Below are 26,734 nucleotides of genomic sequence, written 5' to 3' on the forward strand. Positions count from 1 at the left end.
TCTCCACCTTTGATTTGGCTTCCAAACTATAAGTATATGCTTAGGAGGTATAGAGAGACTTTTAGGTATGAGTCTTGGAGACGAAGACCACCACTTTATATAACAAGATAAGCCCCCACCGACTTTGTGGTTTCCCATAGGGAGCTGTTTGTGCAGTCTCGCGAAAACGCGAATATCTCTCTACTCCGATATTTTATCGATGAAATGTTTAATGAGTTGGAAACTAGACTCATAGACCTTCAATATTTTTGGTGGACCATCCCGTAACTCTAGTTATATTGGGATAAAAGCTTCATGACATTAGACCAAAATTTCAATAGGATTATGAACGTAACATGCGATAACCTTTTCTAATTTTTGTCATACAACTTGCTTTACTTTAGAACTTATGATACAGATATTATATAATTCAAATAACTTAAAACACAACCTCATTAGCATATTAAGAACCCCTAGTTTTAACCCGAAAGTACGTGTTACAACATCTTTGATTTACCTTCTAACTTCTAATACTTATTAAGCACTCTTATATACCCTTGTAACATTTAAGACCAATAGGATTAACTTCATATCATCTCAAAGATAATCTCTTCTCAAATTTACGTCGACTAACTTGCAACGTGATTTAACGTACGCAAACATGGGTTGTAACACCCCCCTAGAAATATTTGTCCTCGAATGTAAGGGTTTATGGGGAGTCTAACTCATCATGGATTCCGACAAAACTTTTTGGCAGAGTTTACCCTATAAAATGGACACTAGCCAAACCTGCAAGTAGTTAAACCCAACCTATGACATCACAAGGATATACAAAGCATTATAGATATGTACATTAACTGTATATTACCATTTTGTATTAAGGAAGAGTATTCTCAAGCTATTGTTTACCTCACAGAGCCGTTTCAGTTTCCCTTGCATCTTGCATTCTCCCGGTTTCCTCATTATCTAAGGATAAACAAAAAACAATTTAGGATACATGTACGAGGTGAAGAGTATACATAAGGGGCCATCTATTAGGAACCTTTAATCTGGAATAGGTAAGGGTATTTAGACTTCAGCCCCTCTTCCGCTTCCCATGTTATTTCTTCTGTATTTTTGTTTTCCACAATACTTTGACAGAAGCTATATCCTTTGTTCTCATCTTGTGGACTTGTCGAGCCAATGACACTTCTTCATATGATAGATCCTCCATAACTTGTACATCTTTGATAGAGACGACCCAAGAAGGGTCCCCAATACATTCCTCAATTTAGATACATGGAATATCGGGTTGAAGAATTCCAATTCTGATGGCAATTATAACTCATAATCAGCCTGTCCAATTGGTTGAAGAATCTTGTACGACCCGATATATTGTGGACTCAACTTACCTTTTTTCCCAAAACATATAACACCCTATATAGGTGAGATCCTTAGAAAAACCCAATCACCTACCTCAAACTGCAGATCATGATGTCGGACATCAGAACAAGAATTTTGCCTGCTTTGCACTGCCCTTAGTCGTTCTTGTATCACTTTAACCTTCTCAATGGCTTGGTGAATCAAACCTGGCCCATATAATTTTGTTTTGCCAACTTTGAACTATCAAATTAGTGATCCACATATCCTCCCGTACAACGCTCGTACATGGCCATTTTAATACTGGAATTGCAGTTATTATTGTAGGTAAATTCTATGAGTGGAGGAAAGTCATCCCAATTACCCTTGAAATCCAGAACACATGCTCGTTGAATATCTTCGAGTGTTTGAATGGTACGTTCAGCCTGACTATCAGTCTGCGGATGGAATGCAGTGCTGAGATTCACTTGTGTGCCTAAACTCTTCTAAAATGACCTCCAAAAGTTCGTCATAAACTAAGCACCTTAGTTTGATATAATAGATATCGGCACACTGTGATGCCTAACAATCTTCTTGATATACAACCTTACATAATCTTGAGTCGTGTAAGTTGTCTTAACTGGCAGAAAGTGGGCAGATTTCGTAAGCCGGTCAACTATCACCTAGATGGAGTCAAACTTATGATAAAAGCGATATAATCAGTAATGAAGTCGTTATTGATCGCCTCCCATTTCTAGGTCAGAATCTCTATATTTTGAATCAGTCCACTGGGCTTCTGATGCTCAATCTTACTTGTTGATAATTAGAACACTAGGCTATAAATTCTATAATAGCCTTCTTTATGTTGTCCCACCAATACAACTCCTTAACGTCATGATATATCATTGTCGAGCCGGGAAGGATGGAATACCAGGACTGATGAATATCTATTATAATCTTCTCTGGCAGCCCTGCCATATTTGGCACACATAATTGGCCCTGGTATCTCAGTGCCCTATCTTCTCCGATCTCGAAAGCCATAATCTTATGCTGCTGAATGCCCTCTCTCAATCGTACTAAGGTAGGGTCTTCATATTGTCGTGCTTTTACCTCGGCTACAAAAGATGATTTTGTCGTATTCTACACAGTAACACCTCCGTCATCAGAGTCTAACAATCTGATTCTCATATTGGCCAACTGACGAAGCTCTTTAGTCAACCCTTGTCTGCCTGCCTCAATGTGTACAAAGTTGCCCATTGGCTTACGATTGAGAGCGTCTGCTATAACATTGGCTTTATTGGGATGGCCTAATATCTCGACATCATAGTCTTTCAGTAATTCAAGCCGTCTTTGTTGCCTCAAATTCAACTCCTTCTGCTTGAAGATATATCGTAAACTCTTGTGATCTGTGTAGATGTCAACATGAATACCATATAAGTAGTGCCGCCATATCTTCAAAGCATATACTACTGCAGCCAATTCCAAATCATGAGTCAGGTAATTCTTTTCATCTTTCTTCAGTTGTCTTAATGCATAAGCAATCACATTCCCGTGTTGCATCAATACGCACCCCAAACCTAAATTTCGAAAAACTTCTTTAAATACTATATTTGTAGCTTCAATAACTATTTGTCCATCATCATCATAAACCAAAATTTTTAATCCATTTCTAGTTGTCACCCCGGAAAGAGCAACATATAGTTATCTTTGTGTAAATACAAGTTTCTTCAAAAATAATCTCACGTGAGATAATGATTGTCCTTGACTTTTATTGATTGTTCTGGCAAAAGATACAGTGATTCGAAATTGTCTTCATTGGAACTTAACTGGAATTTTAGCATCAGATGGAGTCAATGTCATTCTTGGGATAAACACTTTCTCTCCGACCATATGTCCTGATAAAACCTTGGCTTCAATAACTTGATTTCCAAGTTTCGTTATGATCAACCTTGTTCCATTACACAATCCTGTTGATTGGTCAATATTTCTTAATAACATCACCGGAACACCTACCTTTAGAGTCAGAGCATGATTTGGAACTCCAGAACATTTAATAGTGTTCAAAAATTCTGGTGTGTGTACATGTTCCAATGATGAATAAGTTTGATCAGAGCTACAAATTGTATCGGAACTCAAATATGATTTCTCAGGACTATGATTGAGTGAAATCATATATTCGTTGATTGATTCTACCATATCAAGAGTTGGAGCAAGAATGGCTTTTTGTTGGAGGTATCCTATATCGTTGCAACGATTGATAAAATCAGGATATGTACTTTCCAAAATTGCAGATATTGGATCAACATAATCTTTAATCAGAAGATCATTTGGTATTTCAACTTTTTCATTTCCATCAACTGAATTATCAATCATACCATTACCAATTGCCAAAATCCAATCTGAAAAAACTTTCAACTCTTGCATCTGGGGCCCTATTTCATTATTTTTCAATCTCATATTCTTTGTTAGCATTAAGAGTTGGCACTGAGACCATAAATAAGAAGAATTGATAGAAGCATTAACAATATCTTGCCTAGTACCTTTTGGAATGACAAGTAATTTTTGTTTGAAGTCACCACTAAGAACAATTATTTTACCTCCAAATGGTCGTTCTAAGTTGGATTCATCTTTGAATCTAAGAATATCTCTTAGAGTTCTATCAAGAGATCCAAAACAATATCTATGCATCACGGAGACCTCATCCCAAATAATTAACTTTGCCTTTATAATCAAATTTGCTAACGGAGTACCTTGCTTGATATTACATATTGAATCTTCAGTAAGATTGAGTGGAATTACAAATTTTGAATGAGTTGTTCGACCACCTGGTAACAAAAGGGATGCAATCCCCGCAGATGCAACAGTTAACACAATATCTCCTTTAGATCTTATGGCAGATTAAAGAGTCCTCCAAAAACAAGTCTTGCCTGTACCTCCAAAACCATATAAAAAGAAAAATTCACCTTTGTCTTCATTCACAACTGTTATTATTTTTTTATAAATACAATTTTGCTCATCTATAAAATTCTTTACTAACTCATCATGTTCCTCTGCAAAAGCGCGTCTATTATAACACAATTCATCTCGAATTAATCTGTTACTGTTGTCAACTTCTTCCTCGTTACTTCTGATAAAACAAAAAAATAATAATAATTAAATACAATTTCAATTAAATCTTATAGTTTAGTGTAGCTACATGAAATGAATAATAAGATTAATGGATCGCTAAAAATGCAAAATGGTGATTTAGATTAATATGAAAGCCATTTAATTATCAGCGAGTTTGAAACAATAAGATAGTCCAAACAATCTAGTTCATTTTATTGAAAACAAAATACAAATGATGAATTGAAGATAGATGCATTTTCTTATACCTAATGTATGCAAAAAGCCAGTTTTATTGGGGTTTTAGAAAATATTATGGTAAATGCATTAATCCATACCAATATTATTCGTATGATCTAAAGTCAACACTATATAAAAAGACAAACATAACGAAACATAATTTGCTGGAACCTCAAGTTCTTTGATGCATTTTGCAGGAATTGAAGGGACAAAACGTCAAAGCAATGTACAATCAGATTAATTTGTATGACCTTCTAAAAAATCAAATTACAACACGAAGTCAAGCATATCATCCATAATTCTGAAATATCATATAATAACTCGAAATTGAAAGCATTATTTTAAGTACCCGGGTTATCCAACATCGTTCTTTCGGCGTGAAGGATATCTTCATATAGTAAATTCCATGTTGCTTGCCAAACACTTTCTGGACGTGACATTGAATTTGATAAAAGTAGCATAGCAAATAATTGCCTAAGACTGTCACGACCCCAAAATCTAACTAGTCGTGATGGCACCCAACCCAACTTGCTGGGTAAGCCAATTAACAACAATCCAATTCAATTGAGATTTACTAAGAAAAATAAATGATGAAATAACAGAACTTTTATACAGCTTCCCAAGGACTGGTAGTTCAAATCATGAGCTTACAAGATTTAAAGTTTACAAATCTGGTATGAAATAAAAATATTATCTCTTCGAAATATACATAAACAGATTTATAAATATAAAGCTACCAAGAACAAGAGGCAGCTATAACCGGAAACGCAGGTACATCTCTAATGCCAGCTCCTGCGATATGCAACAACATCAGCTCCAAAATATGCAAGTAAGGTGCAGAAGTGTAGTATGAGTACAACCGACCCTATGTACGCAATAAGTAACAAACCCAACCTTAGGTTGAAAGCAGTGACAAGCTTGAACAACGGTCAGAGTCCAACGCCAATAGCCAAGAACAACTCGTAACAATATAATAAAAGCAATACAAGTAATAACTCAGATATAGGATGCTCAACTCGTTCAGAGTTACGTAAAATAGGCATGTTTTTTAGGTATATCAGTAAATCCCAAATCTTTCACCGAAATCACCAAAATATGAGTATATCAGAAAACTATGATTTTTTCCTAAAAAACTTTCAACAACATATGAGATATTTCATTCTCATATAGTATGAAGAAAGTAAATCTCTATGCCCACATGTTAATGTGCATGTGAAGTCATGAATGTCACAATACTGTTTAGCATGAGGAAATGCATCTCTATGCCTACATGCTAGGTATGCATGTCAAATGTAATGCACCATAGTGATGGACTTATGTACTCACACATCTCAAAGTACTCAATCTCACTGTCTCACCCTCCCACTCATCATGCTCAATCACTCAACATACTCAGCCACTCAATAATGTACGGTACCTACTATTGGTATGTCAGACTCCGGAGGGGCGGATCCTGCCCAAGCGCTAATATAAAGCTAATATGGCATGCTGCGGCGTGTAGCCCGATCCCATCAATAATAATAAAGCCAATAAGACCTGTTGCGACGTACAACCCGATCCATATAATAATAATATATATAAAGCCAAGAAGGCCTGCTGCGGCATGCAGCCTAATCCCATCATGAATCAATAAAACCTGATGCGGCATGCAACCTGATCCCATTAATAACACTCATAATCCGGCCCTCGGGCCTCAACTCAGTCATCAATCTCTCCAGTGTCTTGGGCTCACAAATCTCATGCCAGTTGGCCCCAAACCATTATAACATGATGCGATAACAAATAACAACAGAGACTGAGATATGATATGCAAATGAATGAATATGACTGAGTAGGCAAATGTAGTTTAAGCAAATAACTCAACAACAGATATGACCTCAGTGGGTCCCAAGACAATAAGCCTAAACACGGTTTCTAACATGTATCACATCTCAATTACTTTAGCACGTAGAAATTCCATAGATAAAAACAAGATTAGGTAACTACACAGTACCACAGAACCAACTGAGTTATAACCCACACGGTGCACGGCCACACGTCCGTCGCCTAGCATGCACGTCACCTCAACACCAAACACATAACAAGTATATTCAGGAGTTCATATCCTTAGCACCAAGTTTAGAAGTGTTACTTACCTCGAACAACCCAAATCCAATATCGAGCAAGCTAGACAATACTCTAGAAATTCAATCTCACACGTACCGACCTCCGAACGCCTCAAAGCTAGCCAAAAGCAACTCAAGAATATCAAATAATGCCAAAAGAAACAAACCCAATCGATAAAGGTCGAATCTTTAATAAAAGTCCAAAGTCAACCAAAAGGTCAAACCCGTGATCGCACCTCAGAACCCGATAAAACTTATAAATTCCGACAACCCATTAAATTACGAGTCTAAACATACTAGTTTCACTCAAATCCGACTCTGAATCGATGCTCAAAACTCAAAAATTCACTTTATGAATTTTTAGACAAAACCCCCAAATTTCTCTGTGAAATTCAAAATCCAAATGCTAATAACGAAGATAGATCATGAAATATAATCAAAACTGAGTAGAGAACACTTACCCCAATTCGTGTGGTGAAAATCACCTCCAAAATAACCCAAATCCGAACACACCAACTAAAAATATGATAAAATCAACCAACCCTCGAATTAATACTGTTCTGCCCAGACCTTTTCACATCTGCGATAAATGAGCCGCTTTTGCGGAGTCGCTTCTACGACACAAGTTACGCTTCTATGGACTCCACTTTCCAGTCGACCTCTCGCACCTGCAGAAACATTTTTCGCTTCTGCGATATCGCATGTGCGAGTCTTGTTCCGCTCCTGCGCCAAGTCCCGCTTCTGCGCCCATCGATCCGCTTATGCGCCTTCGCAGGTGCACCACAAAAACATGCATCTGTGGTGCTCCCAAACTCAGCCCATTTTTGCACTTGTATCCACTATCCTCACCTGCGGGCACCACACCTGCACCTAGACCTCCACAGGTGCGATTTCACCAGATCCTGCCACAAACCAGCCTTAACCTAATAGTTCTAAAATGATCTGAATCTCGTCCGAAACTCACCCGAGCCCCTCGAGACCCCGTCCGAATATACCAACAAGTCCCGAAACATAACGCAGAACTACTCGAAGCCTCAAATCTCACATAACAACATCGAAACGACGAATCCACCTCAAATCAAACTTAATGAACATTTGAACTTTTAACTTCCAAAACTCATGCCGAACTATCTCAAATCAATCCGGAATGACCTTAAATTTTGTACACAAGTCCCAAATGACATGACGAAGCTATTCCAATTGTCGGAAGCACAATCTGAACCCGATATCATCAAAGTCACTCCCGGTCAACTTATGAACATTCCAAACCTTCAAATTTCAAACGTTTGCCAATTAGTGCTGAAACCTTCTAAAAATGTCCAAATGCAAATCTGGGCATACACCCAAGTTCAAAATCAACACTCGGACCTAACGGAAACATCGAAACTTCGAAACTTCGATCCAAGGTCAAATGCTCAAAAGTCTAGCTTGGTCAACTCTTCCAACTTAGAACTTCCTAGCTGATAATCATTCTTCCAAATCATTTCTGAAACACTAGAAAACCAAAACCCACGATTCACACAAGTCATAATACATCATACGAAGCTACTCAAAATTTCAAATAGCTGAACGGAATGCAAATACTTAAAACGACCGGCTGGGTCGTTACATACTCCCCCACTTAAACATACGTTTGTCCTCGAACGTGCCAAGAATCATTCAAAAGCCATCAAATTACTATGTAAACTCACTTAGCACATACCCGGGGGTGGTCCCACGTCACCCCAATCCAAGAATATCTAGAATCTGGAATCTCAACATAACCGAAGAATATCTAGAATTTCTTACAAGACCCGAATCTCGCATCTATACACTGTATAAGTTTGAACAAGCTGTATCAAGCCACGACCATACCCAAGATGAAATCACATGATATACCACATAACTCGCTTACTTGTAGCAATAATTTTCAATCACAGTAACTGCTCAAAATTAATAAACCTCATATAAAATAAAACCTAGTTCCAAAACCTTCGTACACTGCCGATGATGAAAGAAACACGCATAAACTCATAACCACTTATCAGATCAACAAGTCATGGAGCTCTCTCTCGTACGACAAGAACCAAAGCCAAATCCTAAGCCGACTCCCGATATTATTCCTACATACATACTGTAATCAAATCCGATAGTACCCATTCTAGGTCCAATGACCTCATCTAATAAAACACAACCATTCTATTGACATGCCACACCAATACAACCTAAAACCACAAACCATAAAATCTGTGCACCAATAAGAAACAATTCAAATGTACTCAAACACGAAAAATGACTCAAATGAGAGAACCATCCCGCAAGCTCAACAAATACTACCACAACCACAATGCTATTAACCCATCACACATAGTAGAACTAAGACACATGAATCCATCACAAGGATCATATTGCAACATAACCCCGTTGCAATGCGTGACCCATCCAAACACTGGTCCATATGAAGTACCTCAAGCCACAATGCTCAATATCAACTACCACGCGCTATTCGACATCAAGTACACGAAGTGCATGACCATAACCATGGCGAAGAGAATAACACAATATATCACATCCCTAAAATACCATAACCAAGACGCAATCGACCATTTAACACCGCAATAACCATTTCGTTCGAATTTCGCCACAAGGCCCAAACATAACCGCATTGGGTGCGCATATAGCCAACAAATCACAACCCCTCATAGCATAGAAGAGTAACACATAGAATATATCATAACACAAACCAGCTCAACTCTAACCGAATGACACACCTTTCAGCAATAACAGTGTTGAGTCAACAAATCTGACCTGGTGTAGAGTACACATCCTCGTTGGGCCTACCAATGTCCCCCAAATCAACTCTGGTCATCCCCAAATGGATAAATAGCCCTCCAAAAGTCCACAATGACCTAACCATAGCACGTACTATCATCTAGCTAACTTTATCCACATCTTCACAGTCCGCAACCCTAAAACAATCTACTTCTGAGAACTCCCAGTCTCCAAATCTATAGAACACATGAATCATCATAGCCTATCCCAACTCCACCACTCGAATGACTAACACATCTCTCATACACAATCATCCCCACAAGAAATATTTCTATAATTCTTCCGTGTCACATAGCAAAATCTGGACATCAGCAGTAGATCAACCAGGCGAGTACCGCAATGCCAATGAAGCATCCGTAAGTCAAAACACAGTGCGCCTTCTGAAATACGCACCCTTGTCAGGCAATACCAAGTAGTAATAACATTCATCTAATCATTTGAAACCATCCATGTTGTCTAAGAATTCATGACCTTCCCTTCAAAACTAAACCATCAACTTGTACATGTGAATCTCAATCCTACCGAGCGCACCGCATCTATCATTCCATCATGTGAAAGGCACGAGAATCTCATTATCAACCATGAGTCACAAGCAGAATACATACACGATCAGTCAGAAACCTTCCACTTGATTCCATCCAGGAGAAGATCATAACACGCCACATACCCCTCATACCTGTAGATAAATCCTTTTTCAAGTTAAGGTAGAAAACGTCAAGAACACTAACCTATTTGCACATAACCAAGCCACCAGAACTGAATCTCTCTAACTCAACCAAGTCACACAGGTCTCCAAACCCCAAGAGCATTGCCACAAAACACCTATAGAGACTCACCACATCATAAGTACACAAAGAATCGATCATATCCATTACCGTGTTGATCCAATCTACTACCAAGCTGTCCTATTTCTCTGAGTTCTTTCTGAATTACCCTCAAGTTGACACTTTTCCTTGCTAGAACACCACGAACCTTATCCAAAGCTCACCACAAGAGATCCCAGCATAAAACTACACCTCCCTAAGGCCTATAAGCCGCTGTATTTCCTCTTAAGCACCCCTCAAAGTACCATAAACGACTCTGTGAATCTAAAGTCATTTCCTTCACCTTCCTGATACTGAAATGTAGAATCTATAATGATATAGAAATACCGCGAGTCTCGATATAATCCAATGTAAATTCTCAGGTTCTAGCCGTATACAAATCCGAAAAATTCTCAATTGCTACATATAAATCTTGAACTCATTAGAACCTTTTCGAGAGTTATCCACCCTATTCTAATCTCAAATGCACCGCCCAAACGAGCTGAATGACCTGTGCTCAGTTAGCACACTAACACCTAAAGAAGTAATCTGTACCTCTAAGCTACCGAGTGAATCCTTTTCCTTAGCATATCACATCCACCATGAATAACAACTCAATCATTCCATTATTCGCTTATACCCATAAAGTGTCATACACCATACATCCAAAAATTTCCTTGCTTATGCCGTCCTCAAAACCAGCCTATGCAAGTCATATCCGATCCACAAGTATGCCTCAGACCGAAATCAATACAACACGTAACCATGCAATCAAATCGTTGATAGTAGACTCTCCCACTTGGCTCATTATTCCGTGCATTCCCATGAAGATGGCAGCCGAGAACATCTCGGCCTTGCAGTTGAAGAAGGGGGTAAAAAGACATGAACCCACGTTCCTGGCTACCCTCTACATGGAAGATATAGAATGCTCCTCGGGTCCCATTCCTGCACCCGTGAAGGAGTTACTTCTGGAATTTGAAGACATCATGCCACAAGACATGCCAAAGCGTCTTCCGCCTTGCCATAGATCAAAACACTCGATAACTCACAATGCACATACTCTATTACTGCCATAATACCACAATGAGATTCAACTAAATCCTTCATAAGCTCATGTAACACAAACCATATAATACTTCAAATCATCTGCTAAGCTCGCATTCATCATCATGACGGTCAAGTCAACTTTCTCAACCAAAGCAAGCTTTCCCGACTACGATAGATGCGGAAGTGGCTAAAGAAGTCAGAGGAAGAAAGTTGTTGGACAACTGTATACACGAGGGTACATTAGTATTCTGGGAATTGGAAACATTGAAAGAAAGGGTAAGGGGTAGGAATGAACTTTTTTAGGTGTTGCTCTACTAAAGTAGTCGGCCTAACCTTCAGTTCCCGTAACCAAGTTTTTCTTTCTCACTCCTTATGTACTTTTTTTTACTCCATCCATACTTTTTTACTTTTTCTTAAGTGTTTCTCAACCAATCCAAACTCAAATCGCAACACCTATACCTACTGGCCGAAAAGAAAGCCTCCACACAACATCATAAGTATCACACATCCGTAGATTACCCTGCAGGTGATAACCCACCTGCTTAACCTCAAACTGACATCTCTCTATACCCTTTCACAGCTACAACTACTACACAATCACTTAATCTTTGTGAGTCTGAACTCATCAACAAGACATGAAAATCTACTTTGTTCCACAAATAAACAACATGAAAGATCCCCCAATCACGATCATAACTCGAGAATGTACAATACATCAAGACAGAATTCAAGAATCCAATAGTCCTTTCCATATCCCAATCAACTCTTCTCGCCACATCCAGACCATATGAACGCATGTCGCAATCACGTCATACTCATCATATAGCCATCCAACCACTCACCGAGCCATAAATCCCACTCATAAGGACACTACTGGACATAGAAGTCCAAAATTACATACTCACACAACTAAAGTCACCATGCCCAAGCTGCGGTCAAAACCCGGTCTCAACTCCTCCAGACTAGCCCATCACCAAAACACAAAAATCACATCTCGCACCTCATACCGGGCGCTCACAAACACATACGAGTGAGTGGAATAAATTCAAAGAGATATGCTTCAAGCTGAATCAATGTCGCATGATAAGGAAAGAAGGATGGAAAGTTAATCCTAAATGCTCTGCAGCCAATCTAAGATAGGTATGGACATCATCATACCGATCCACAAGATTCTACTAGACACTTGCTCATGACTTGTAGAACCTATGAACCTAGAGCTCTGTTACCAACTTGTCACGACCCCAAAATCGAACTAGTCGTGATGGCACCTAACTCAACCTGCTAGGTAAACCAATTAACAACAATCCAATTCAATTGAGATTTACCGAGAAAAATAAATGATGAAACAACTAAACTTTTACATATCTTCCCAAGGACTGGTAGTACAAATCATGAGCTTCTAAGATTTACAGTTGACAAAGCTGGTATGTAATAAATACATCATCAGTTCGAAATATACATAAACAGATTTATAAATATAAAGCTACCAAGAACAAGAGGTAGCTATAACTAGAACGTAGGTACATCTCCAATGCCAGCTCCCGTGATATGTAGCAACATCAGCTCCAAAATCTGCACGCAAGGTGCAGAAGTGTAGTACGAGTACAACCGACCCCATGTCCTCAATAAGTAACAAACCTAACCTTAGGTTGAAAGTCATGCCAAGCTTGGACAACAGTCAAAGCCCAATACCAATAGCCAAGAACAACTCCTAACAATATAATAAAAGTAGTAGAAGTAATAACTCAGATATAGGATGCTTAACTCGTTCACAGTTACGGAAAATAGGCATGCTTTTCTGGTATATCATTAAAACCCAAATCTTTCACCACAATCACCAAAATATGAGTATATCATTAAATTGTGATTTTTGCCAAAACAACTTTCAACAACATATGAGATATTTCATTCTCAGATAGCATGAGGAAATTAAATCTATATGCTTACATGTCAATGTGCATGTGATGTCATAAATGTCACAATACCGTTTAGCATGTGGAAATGCATCTCTATGCCTACATGCCAGGTATACATGTCAAATGTAATGCACCACAGTGATGGACTCATGTACTCACACATCTCAAAGTACTCAATCTTACAGACTCACACTCCCACTCATCACGCTCAATCACTCAGCATACTCAGTCACTCAGCACTGTACAGTACATGCGCTCACTGGTTGTATGTCTGACTTCGGAGGGGCGGATCCTGCCCAAGTGGTTTGATGACCTATTTGATGAGCTTCAGGGTGCCAGAGTGTTCTCTATGATCGACTTGCATTTAGGCTATCATCAGTTGAAGATTCGGGAGCTAGATATCCCGAAGACGGCTTTCAGCACTCGGTATGGTCATTATGAGTTCTTTATGATGTCTTTTGGGCTAACCAATGCCCCAATAGCATTCATGCACTTGATGAACAGTGTATTTCAGCCCTATCTTGACTCGTTCATCATTGTATTTATTGACGACATTCTGGTGTACTCCCAAAGCTAGGAGGATCATGAGTAACACTTGGCGTGCTGCGGCGTGCAACTCGATCCTATCAATATTAATAAAGCCTATAAGGCCTGCTGCAACGTACAACCTGATCTATATAATAATAATATATATAAATCCAAGAAGGATTGTTGCGGCGTGCATCCCGATCATATCATGAATTAATAAAACCTGCTGCGACTTGCAGCCCGATCCCATCAATAACACTCACAATCCTACCATCATGCCCCAACTTAGTCATCAATCTCTCTAGTCTCTTGGGCTGACAAATCTCATGCCAATTAGCCCCAAACAATGATAACATGATGTGACAACAAATGACAACAGAGACTGAGAAATGATATGCAAATGAATGAATAAGATTGAGTAGGTAAATGCAGTTTAAGCAAATAACTCAACAGCAAAAATGACCTCAGTGGGTCCCAAAAGAATAAACATATATCCTAAATATGGTTTCTAACATGGATCACAGCTCAATTACTTTAGCACGTAGAAATTCCATGGATAAAAACAAGATTAGGTAACTACGCAGTACCACATAACCAACCAGGTTATAATCCACACGGTGCACACCCACACGCCTGTTACCTAGCATGTGCGTCACCTCAACACCAAACACATAACAAGTATATTTAGGGGTTCATACCCTCATCACTAAGTTTAGAAGTGTAACTTACCTCGAACAAGCCAAATCCAACACCGAGCAAGCCAGACAATAATCTAGAAATTCCATCTCATGCGTACCGACCTCTGAACGACTCAAAACTAGCCAAAAGCAACTCAATAATATCAAATAATGCCAAAGGAAACAAACCCAATCGATAAAGGTCGAATCTTTAATCAAAAGCCCAAAGTCAATCAAATATTTAGACTTGGGCCTGCACCTCGGAACCCGACATAACTCACAAAATGCGATAACACATTCAATTACGATTCCAACCATACTAGTTTCACTCAAATCTGACTCCGAATCGATGTTCAAACTCGAAAATTCACTTTATGAAATTTTAGACAAAACCCCCCAAATTTCTCTTTGAAATTCATAATCCAAATGATACAAACGAAGATAGATTCATAAAATATAATCAAAACCGAGTAGAAAACACTTACCCCAATCCGCGTGGTGAAAATTGCCCAAATACTAGCTCCCCAACTCAAAATATGACAAAATCAACCAACCCTCGAATTAATACTGTTCTGCCCAGACCTTTTCGCATCTGCCTAGACCTCCGTAGGTGCGATCTCACCAGATCCTGCCACAAACCAGCCTTAACCCAATAGTTCCAAAATGATTTGAATCCCGTCTAAAACTCACCCAAGCCACTTGAGACCCCGTCCGAATATATCAACAAGTCCCGAAACATAACACGGACCTACTCGAGGCCTCAAACCACACATAACAACATCGAAACGACGAATCGCACCTCAAATCAAACTTAATGAACATTTGAACTTTCAACTTCCAAAACTCGTGCCGAACTATATCAAATCAATCCGTAATGACCTCAAATTTTGTACTCAAGACCCAAATGGCATACTAAGTTATTCCAGTTCTCAGGAGGGGTTTTGATATTTTATCACTTTTTGAGTTAGAGAGCTCGGATTTGGGCGATTTTGGAGGGGATTTTCACGTGTTGGTTTGGGGTAAGTATTCTTTATCCGAATTTGAGTATATTTTGTGATTCCAACTTTGTTTTTTTACCTTAAATTAGTGATTTGAATGGGAGAATATGAGAATTCTTGTATAAACTTTCAAAAATGTAAAAAAGAGGGTTTGAATGTCGATTTGTAGTCGGAATTTGATGATTTTTGTATGGCTGGACTCGTATCGAAATGGGTGTTCAAATTTTGTTAATTTTGTCGGGTTCCGAAGTGCGAGCTCGGGGTTGACTTTTTGGGTTGACTTCTTAGTTTTCTTTAAAGATTGAAGCTTTATTATCCGAAATTATTTTCTATGGTTTTTATTTATAATATGAAGTTATTTTGGCTAGATTTGAGTCGTCCGGAGGTTGTCTCACACGAGAAGGTCATTTTAGAGTATCGGTTTAGCTTCTTTGAGGTAAGTATCTTGCCTAACTTTGTGTGGGGAAACTACTTCTTAGGATTTGGGTTAATTGTGCTATTTGTGTTATGTGAAAGCCATGTACGCAAGGTAACGAGTGGGTACACGACCTATATGTGATATTTGACCGGTTTAGATTATCTAGACACTTTCCATGCCTTTAATTGAATTGTCATAACATGTGATATCTCTCATTGTTAGTCTACTCTTACATGCTCTATTTGACGTTGTTAGCACTTGTTCTACCTCTTACTTGTTATTTTGCTCTTATATGTTTTTGTCACGACCCAAACCAATGGGCCGCTACGGGCACCCGGTACTTTACTCAACCGAGTACCAACATAACGTATCTTTCTTATTACATCATCATGGGTAAGTGGGCCAGAAGGTGTATCATGAGATAAACAGAGTAAACATGAGGGAATTACCCTACATATAACGACCCAACCTGATATAAAAACTCATGCACATGACATACGGGCCTATAAGGCCAACATGATCATTTATAAACTCAAAACATAGGCCGACAAGCCCATACAAATATCCGTACACATGACATCTATCTATAAGCCTCTAAGAATACATAATTGTAATAAAGGTCGGGACAGAGCCCCGCTATACCAATCAATACATGTCCTAATGATACTAACCAAATAGCAACTCCGGAGCAAATGGAGCGCACGAACATCTTCCGCTGAGCTGATAGCCTACTTGGAGGGCTCTCAACTTTTCTATCGGGACTTGCGGGCATGAAACGCAGCGTCCCCAGGCAAAGAGACGTCAGTACAAATAATCTACCAAGTATATAAGGAATGAAAATCCGTAAATAAAAGACATAGAGAAACATGTAGTAAAAGACTCAACATGTAAGTCTGAATGGCTCTGTAAATTATTTCATATTTATAATGTCATGCATATGCGTATAAATGTCATATCATGCATAGGTATATGCGTTCATAACATCATCAAGCCTTTGAGGGCATCCCATCATATCATCTCGGCCACTGTGGGCAAAATCATCAACGTATACCAGCTGATAAGGTGGTGGTGCGTATATAACACCGTAACCTTTTCCCATATCTCATACACATATAATATACATATATACATGTATATAACGCCATCTGGTCATGGGTCAATATACATGTATAAATAAATGTAATGCATGAGAAGTACGTCAATAAAATCTCTCGGAACGTCATAAGACCATTATGCCTTTGATTAATATCATGAAATAAACTTTATCAACTTACGTATTTTTGAGACCCATGAACATACGATATAATAATAAGACATATGGGGAATCAAGAACATAGGAACCTCTAGTATTTCTATGAATAGAGTCATTTATGGAAGTTGTGCATTTACTCATTTCGTTTTTATCGTATGGATCATCCCAAAAAGAAAGAAGGGATAGCCTTAACATACCTGAGTCAATTCTCTTGACAATCCCTCTAACACACGTTAATTGCGACGAAACACATGACGGCAAGATCAGAGTAGGAAAAAATTCGTATGATATTCTTGAGAAAGATTGCACCGTACTCCCTTATAATTGTAACACCTCACGCTTTGAAGTTTCAAATGAATTGATTAAGATCCATCGTTACTTTGTAAGTCTTAGCAAGATTCCAATTCGGATTTTTCTCAAATACCAAATGAAAAGCTAGTCTTTCACTTTTTAACTGGAGGAAGGGAATGCTACACTAGAAAGACGTGTCAGATTCTCTAAATATCAAGAAAGCTCAACGACAAACATACAAGAAAGGAAATCTAAAGGGTTGTACCATCTTTTGCCCTTTTTGATTATATTCTTAACCAAAAGAGATAAAGGCATCTTTAAATGTTGCCACCTTGCAAAAATAATTTAAGAGTCACTTAGTGGATATCACATGTTGCTGCCACGTTGGGGAAGGGTAAGCTTATCCAAAATATTGAATTAATTAGTTAATCTCTTACTAAAATTCATAATACCATTACCCACACAATTAAGAATTATCTCACTTTACTTAAAATAATACTCACTTTTAATACACTTTATACACCTTACTATCATGGCCATGTGGTACCTTGTATGGTACTAGTCCATAAATACCGGGTATTATAGCTCAGACCGTATTTTTTCTCAAAATGTCAAACTTCGACGAAAACTCATTTTCTTCGATTCGCTTACCCTCTCTCCTTCACGATTTTACTTATCACTTGGTTGAAATAGCATAATACTTACAATTTCAAAATAATCTCATTCCCGAGCTTACATCGATTTATTTATGACGTACTTTCACGTATGAAAATATGGGGTATAACATCATTCCCCCCGTTGGAACATTCGTCCTCGAATGTTGACTGATGCACTTATCATTCTCATAACCCGTAGCTATTGCGAATACTTTAATACTCTTCTTGCCATTTAGGCAACTGTTATTTGAATAAATCCAAAGGCTAGTGCATTCCCCCCTTTAGGCCTCTTTTCTCACACCACGACTCATGGTCGGAATCATTCCAATCTTGTAATTGTTGCTATCTTTTATCATGCAACATGTATGACTCTGACTTTGTAAGTGCGCCTATACGACTCTTCTCTCCTTTTTCATCCTGCTTTTAGCCAATTCCTAGGCCTCATTTTGTGAACATATACAGAGCTTAATAAGATGTCCTTCTGGGCATCTATAAGTACAATAAATTTTTCGCTCGATACTTTGTTGAACTTACGAATTTTGTTATATCTTACTTCATAGACCCGATTATCCATTCGTATGACTTTACCACATCTAGATAGGTCATACTATACCATAACTCTTACTTCGATTTATCGTTACTGAGGTCTGCTACCAAACTCCAGGTTATTCTTTCGCTGCTTATCATATATGTATAAATCTAAGTCCTTTAATGCTTCCTCATTACTGTTCATCTTTAAAATGATGGCCTAATCTCAACTCATACTTTGTAACTTTTATCCATCCATTGTTGATTCACCTCAATGTTGATCTACAATCTACTACTGATAACTTGAAACCTCTTACGTAATACATTGACACTAGGGCTTACGTTGCATCGAGGAATATTTGAAGTGATTTTCCTGATCCACCAAGGGGCGATACCGTACTTCCATAACCGTATTGTCATAGTATCCCAATGTGATTCACCTTATGTGGGTATTTTAATCCTGTACAATTCATGAAATCCCTTTTTTTTTCTTTTTCAAATCATTACTCGATCGAAGGGCCAAACATCATCCTTTACCTATCATAATTACACCCTTATTCTACTACCAAGTTAAATGCTATTAGTCTTAGACTCCTTTGAGTTCATTCAGGCTATATTGAACTTTTTATAACTTAGAGAAACCATCAGCTCTCTTGTTTTCATGGGCTTAATCCTGAGGAGTTATCCATTCTCGTCACATTCTCACTCGCCCTTTCTTATCCTTACTCCCATCTTCCTAAAACCTTGTTGTTTTACCATACTTTAGCTTGCGACCTACACATATCTATTTATACTACTCACAACCTTCCTTCAACTTGCTAGATCCCATATAGCAATGGGAGCTTCTTCATATGATAGCTGCTCTGATACCACTTTTGTAACGACCCATGTATGTTATTCTCGTAACAAACATAGATGAAACATGGAATAAAGAATTCCGAGTGTAAGTCTAAATCACTTTGTAAATCCTGAAACATTTATAATGTCCTGCACGTGCGTATAAATGTCGTGTCATACATAGGTATAGGTGTACATAACATCATCAAGCCTTCAAGGGCATCCCATCATATCATCTCGGCCACTGTGGGCAAAATTATCCACATATACCAGCTGATCAGGTGGTGGTGCATATATAACACCGTAACCTTTTCTAATATCCCATATACATATAAGTACACACATATATATATATACGCGTATATAACGCTATCTGGTCATGGGACAATGTGCATGTATAAATGAATGAAATGCATAAAAATATGTTAATATGATCAATATACCTTTCGGACAAACTTTATCAACTACGTATTTCCTGAGACCCATGAACAAAAGATGTGATAATAAGATACATGGGAATTCAAGAACATAGGCACATCTAATACTCCTATGAATAGAGTTATTTATGAAAGTTGCATATTTTGCTCGTTTCATTTGTATCATTTGGATCATGCCACAAAGAAAGAAGGGATAGCCTTAACATACCTGAGCCGATCCTCTAGACAATCCTTCAAACATATGCCAATCGCGACGAAACACGTAATAACTAGATCGAAATAGGGAACAATTCATATGAAATACCCAAAGCAATAACGTTGCTATGCAAAGATAATCTTGGCTGAAGATTTTCTTTAAGAACTTACCAATAACGTTGCTATTTGGAAAATCATCTTTGTTGAACTCTTTCTTAATAGATAAGAAATAACATTAATGTGTAAGGAATCTTCGCTGAAACTCTTAGAAAGAATGTTACTTTCCTTGAAATCCTTTCTTAAGAGAAAATAAATGTTATCCTTACTTTTAGGTAGGCCCCACATAATTAATCTTGGAGTCACATAACCTTTCCAAGTGTGACGCCTTTAAGTCTCTTTCAATAGTCATAAATTGGGAAACACGTTGGGGAGGGGTTAAGCTTATCCCAAGTTTATTAATTAATTACCCACTAATTTTAATTAACTTGTTAATTCTCCCATTAACTAATAATTCTCATAATTAAGAATTATCTCAAATTACTTAAAATACTACTCACTTTTAATACACTTTACGTACCCTACTATCGTGGTCATGGGGTTCCTTGTATGGCACTAGTCCATAAATACCGGGTATTATTGCTCGGACCGTATTTTATCCCAAATCGACAACCTTCAACGGAACTCATTTTCTTTGATTCGTTTACCCTTTATCCTTTACGGCACTTACTTATCGCTTGTTATAAGTAGCATAAATGCATATAACCTCAAGATAATCTCATCCTCGAGTCTACGTTGATTAACTGAAGGGAAAACTTTAACATACGAAAATGCGAGATGTAACATCCTTCCTCCCTTAGAAACATTCATCTTCGAATGTTTAAATCCCCGGGATCTATATAAACTTTGGCAGAGTCGCCTTTGCAACAATACTACTACTAACTCTTCCTGTAGAAACTCAATAATTCAACGCCACATAGGACCACAATCATCAATAACGACAATGACCTCACACGACCAATGACAAGAACTAACACAAGAATCCATACACGTACCTTAAGGTTGTGATGTCTCGATCAGACCCTTCTCTGGAAGAGGAAATAAGTGAGGATATCTAGACTTCATGTCTTCTTCGGCCTCCCAAGTCATTTCTTCCACATTGTTGTTTCTCCAAAGTACTTTTACCGAAGCTACGTCTTTAGTTTTCAATCTCTGAACCTGTCTGTCTAATATAACAATGGGAGCTTCTTCATATGATAGATGCTCTGTGACCTGAACGTCATCAACTGACATGATTCTGGAAGGATCTCTAATACATTTACGGAGCATAGACACATGAAAGACTGGATGTACATACTCCAAGTCCGAAGGCAAGTCTAACTCATATGCTACCTAGCCTACCTTGCGTATGATCCTATATGGTCCCAATGTACCGAGGGCTAAGTTTTCCTTTCTTACCAAACCTCATAACACCTTTCATCGGTGTTACCTTTAGGAATACCCAGTCGTCAACCTGAAACTCCAAGTCCCGTCGTCGATTATCTGCATAAGACTTCTGACGGATATGAGCTGCTAATAGCCTTTCTTGTATAAGCTTAACTTTCTTGATTGTCTGTTGTACCAATTCTGATCCTACTAACGTAGCTTCCCCAACATCGAACCACCCTATAGGCGACCTACACTTTCGTCCGTAAAGAGCTTCATATGGAGCCATCTGAATACTAGAATGGTAGCTATTATTATATGCAAACTCAATAAGCGGCAGATGATCATCCAAGCTACCCTTGAAGTCTATCACACAAGCCAGTAACATATCCTCAAGTGTCTGAATAGTACGCTCAGCCTGTCCGTCTGTCTGGGGATGAAATGTTGTACTAAGACTTACCTGAGTCCCCAATCCTCTTTGGAAGGACCTCTAGAAGTTAGCTGTAAATTGAGCTCCTCCGTCCGAGATAATAGATACAGGGACACCATGTTGTCGTACTATCTCCTTAATATAAAGCCTTGCATAATCCTCTACGGAATATGTAATCCTAATGGGCAGAAAATGGGCTGATTTTGTAAGCCTATCAACAATCACCCATATAGAATCGAACTTACGCTAGCTATGAGGTAATCCTATGATGGGATTAGTTCCCATTGCCCTTGAGACAACAAAAAGAGTATAGGCCATAAAGTCATATCCTCATTTCGAGAAATAAGTTCGTGACTCCAACGCGACTACCAAAAGGAAAAGTTAGATCCGAGAGTAATAGAAATCAATATGGCCTGGTGGACAAGATAAACTAAACATGAATTGGGGACTCAGTAATTTGATAATAGTCGGCATCATGAGAATTTCAGATTGCGTTCCGGCGATAATAGGATGGACAACAGAAGAATACACCCTTTAAAGGTCATTCAGGAAGACGCTTCCTTAAAGCAAGCAAGGTGAGCAAAGTTAAGCTTAAGAGACTGTATGTGCCAGTTACACTAAGTGTCACCCTCACGAGTAAGGAATTTTGTTATCCTTGGTACAGAAGGATTACCGCGAGGCGAGTAAGGATCATCGATGATGTGGAAAGATGCCAAAGATGAAGAGGTAAAAACATCTATACGTAGATCATCGTAGCACTAAATCTTAGTACTCCCCTAAAGGGGGAGAATATGGAGTGATGTGGCATTAAGTTAGAATTAAGCGGTTCTAGTAATTAGGGGAGAATATGGAGTGATATGGCATTAAGTCAGAATTAAGCAGTTCTAGTAATTATGGAATGGCAAAGGAAGAATGCGATAAAAATGAAAAAAAGGATGAGATTGCACTTATTCAAATACTACAGATATGCTACGATTCTAGAACATTGTGCAAACACTGTCGCGTCCCTTCTTTCTCACGAAATCGGGCTTCGACGTCGTGACAACTCTTTTAAAGGAAGGGTACTAAAAGAGAGAGTCGCCACCTAATGGATTAAGGTGCGTTAGTGCACCTATATTTGCAAATAACGCTGGATTAAGCAGTTCGCGTCACCAAAGATCGGGTAAGGGCTCAAATTACCTTGAGGAGAAAGTGTTGGGCACTCCTCGAGGTCCACAACAGTGGGTCCCGGCCGAACCCAAATTTTATGAATTAGTCTAAGAGAAGGGAAGCATTTGGCCTAAAGGATCACCCCGTGCAATATAAATAATATTTCGTAACTCCCTAAAGATGGGGTGTTACTCATATTATTCAGCGGACACAGACTATCATCTCCTGCTACCCGATTAGTATCCTTAAGTTGTTTACCTAAAGCGCACTAGTCATTTCTAAGTCGTACTCTATGCGTGCACTACCCGTCCCATGCCTATGGTCCAGGAGGCATTTGGACCACTATTTCAGGGTGGTTCTAGACTTTAACTTAGGTTGCTCTAAATGGAAAATACTAGGCGACAAGCAAAACATTTAGGACTTTCACATATAAGCAAATAAGGGCTCAAGTTAGCCTCCAAATTTAGACAACAAATGCACGCCAAACTGATTAATATTGACAGATTTTAATGAGTTAAGGTTGCAGAATCCTATAGGCAGGATCTCTATGTGATACCAAATTAATGAGCAGGCAGCTACACGTAAAAGCCATTTCCTAAATAAATTTCCAGAAACCTACATAATTTGCCTACTGATTTTAAGCATAAGGGGATTAAACCTATAAGCATGATGTCTAGGTGTTCGACTCAATAATAAATAATGGTAATCATGTAAGGATATTCAAAATTACTTATTTAAGTCCTATAGGCATATTTTCTAGTGATCATAATGACACAGTGTCGAGAACTCCTGAATAAACGAGCAAGATGATAATTAAACTGATTAAGACCATTAGGCATACTTTCTACAATTTAATATTTTGTCAAATTATCATGCTTTTGAATAATGTGTAGGTATTAGGCAGGTTAAGTGAAGTATGTGATTTCCTATAGGCATGGTTTCTAATAAGCAGAAATAGAACACAATTGAACCAAGTATTGAAACCATAGGCAGGATTGCTAACATATAATGACTGAACATAATAGGATACCTATAGGCATGATTTCTAACACACGATAACTAAACACACATTATTGAACCTATAGGTAGGATTTCTACCCAATTTATTGCAAGTTTAAGATAAAAATCCCTTTCCAAATTTCACTAATACCCCAAATGTTATTACAATAATTATTACAGACCCAGAATGAATAGCATGAATTACATAGGAGAGTAATTATAGGGAGCCTACAGCAGGCCCAAAATACACCTGGACAGGCCTGGCCTTTATTCTCACAAATCACAACAGTCTCCAAGTTACACACTCATACACATACAACAACCAGGAATTGAATGATTCACCCAGTGAGCACAAGGTAGAGTTGAGCATATAGAACCAAGGCCCTAGTGTGTCAGAGTTCCCAAGGGCTTCAAGAACCCAGGGCAGTGCTCACACTAGGGTGGTTAACAAGAATAGTTCAGAGGAGGGATTAGGGACCAAATCCTAGTGTGTTAGAGTTCACAAGGGTCTCTAATAAACCCTGAGTAGTGCTCACATTAGGGAGGCCAAAGGACAGAACTTGGGCAGCGTTGGCTAAGAATAGGATTTAAAGGTGCTTAGGTGACAGAGAAAGAAAGACCAAAATTGAGAAGACAAGAATTGAGGATTTAAACAGACATGACCAAATTGAGTCAACAAGCAAACACTTTAATAGAACTTAAAAAAAGAACTAGTTTAATGAAACTGATAAACAAGTTTCAAACTCAGCACAGTAGCAGTCACATGCTAAAAGTTGGCAAAGAACATGTTTGCAAGTTTGGCAAAGTCATAGGTGTAGAATGAGTTAAAGCATGCTGAATCATGTTAAGTACATGACCTAGTATTATTATCAAGAAAACCAGAACAACATCATAGAAGGGGGGGAGGGCATCATGCTTACAGTCATAAGTCAAGACACACACACTCAGTAAAATCATGTTAAGTAGCAGGTAACTTTGTTATAATGATCTAACCAAAGGTGATCCAGTTTGTATTAAAGAATAAAGCAGCAATTCGAATATGATAAGACAACTATTCCAAATTACAAACAAACACTAGAGGGGGTGTGGGATCGAGTGATCATGTTAATACAATAGCAAAGAGGCAGATTATAACTAGTAATAAGAGTCACATATGTGAGGCATTCACTGCAGGGATTCAGGGTAAGGGGATAAACATGTTCATAGGCATTCAAGGATTGATACGCTAAGTGGATAGACCTTAAATAAGTTCAAGTAACTTCAACACAAGTAACATTAGGGGAAATTAAGTGTTAAAGGGACTAAGACATACAGATTTTATAGAGCTATACTTAAACACCCTTCCAAAGCATATTGGATAACAAATTCAGTAGTAATCACATATACAAATCAGGGACATGTAAGAATGAAACTGCAGAAGTTAGGTGACTCACCAGTTAAGCGAAAACAAAATGCACAAAGTATGGAAGTCCACAGTATATAGCAAGATTTCAGAGCTGACTGGCCTTGGCTTCCAACCGGCCAAAGTTAGAGTATAGAATGCAAAATTAGAATAACCTTAGGTCTAGTAAGTCTATAGTGAGTTCAAAAGGTAGTCAAAGGTCCTTTCAAAAGGGAATGGGGGAAGAGTATATATAGTGATAGAAATGAGCACATAAACATGGAAACAAATCAGTCATATGCAAGAAAATATTTCAGAATCAGTTATAGGTAATTTAGGGCACAAATAAAGGGATTCAACAAATCATGGAAACACCCGAGATTATTCAGAATATTTAAGGTAAATACACAGACATACCAAAACACAAATCGTTCAGACTTATTAAGGCAGACTTTAAAGGACACATAAATAATATCGAAACAAAAATTATTCAGAATATTTCAGCAAATATTAAAGGAAACACAAATAATACCAAAACAAAAATTATTCAGAATATTTAGACGAATATTAAAGTAAAAGTCAGGGAAAACATAAGGAAAGAAAGTAAACAAACACAGAAAGGAAAGATTCACCAGAATTGGTAAGAAAAGGAGAAAGTTTCAAACCCTAGTTTTAGGAAAAGTGCGAAATCAGTGGAAAATAAAGTAAAAATCGCACAGAATAAGACGAATAGAAGAGGAATAACATTAAAAATTAGAAAATCGGACCTTTTTTGGTCCGATTGAAAGGGTTTGAAAACCCTAATTTGGGGTAGGTAAGAATCATCAACAGATATGAAGAATATTCATTACTCACAAAGAATCAATGATGAACATAGACGGAATGGCCACATAAATTAGAGGTGTGAACCGATTTGGTTCGATTTTGGCAAGATTTGCTTGCCATGTTAGGCAAGCAACTAAGTAAGATCATATACGAGTGGCCAGTGGTGAGGAGAGGTAAATAAGGTAAGGGAATCCATGGTGGATTCCGTTTTGGGGCCGGATTTGGGGGGGGGGGGGGTTGATAGGAACGGCGGCTAGGGTTCATGAGAGATGAGAGACAAGGGAATTCCAGGGCGGCGAGGTGGTATAGAATGATTAGGGTTAGGGGTTTAGGTTGGTTTAAAGGGCAGGGTGTAACGTGGACCGTG

The 26,734-nt window shown here is 38.3% G+C and overlaps 1 protein-coding gene across 1 annotated transcript in view; it reads right to left on the bottom strand.

Moving 5' to 3' along the window:
* Positions 1-3,129: 3,129 nt before the first annotated feature.
* The window catches only part of LOC142175223 (uncharacterized), a 59,516-nt gene continuing 35,911 nt past the window's right edge, over positions 3,130-26,734 (bottom strand). The window contains exons 2-3 of the mRNA XM_075241802.1: positions 4,251-4,444; positions 3,130-4,142 (exon numbers count right to left, since the gene is read on the bottom strand). Coding sequence (XP_075097903.1) covers positions 3,130-4,142; positions 4,251-4,444 — 1,207 coding nt within the window. The remainder of the gene's footprint in view (positions 4,143-4,250; positions 4,445-26,734) is intronic.

This window comes from Nicotiana tabacum, chromosome 21 (genome assembly GCF_000715075.1).
Source record: "Nicotiana tabacum cultivar K326 chromosome 21, ASM71507v2, whole genome shotgun sequence".
NCBI lineage: Eukaryota > Viridiplantae > Streptophyta > Magnoliopsida > Solanales > Solanaceae > Nicotiana > Nicotiana tabacum.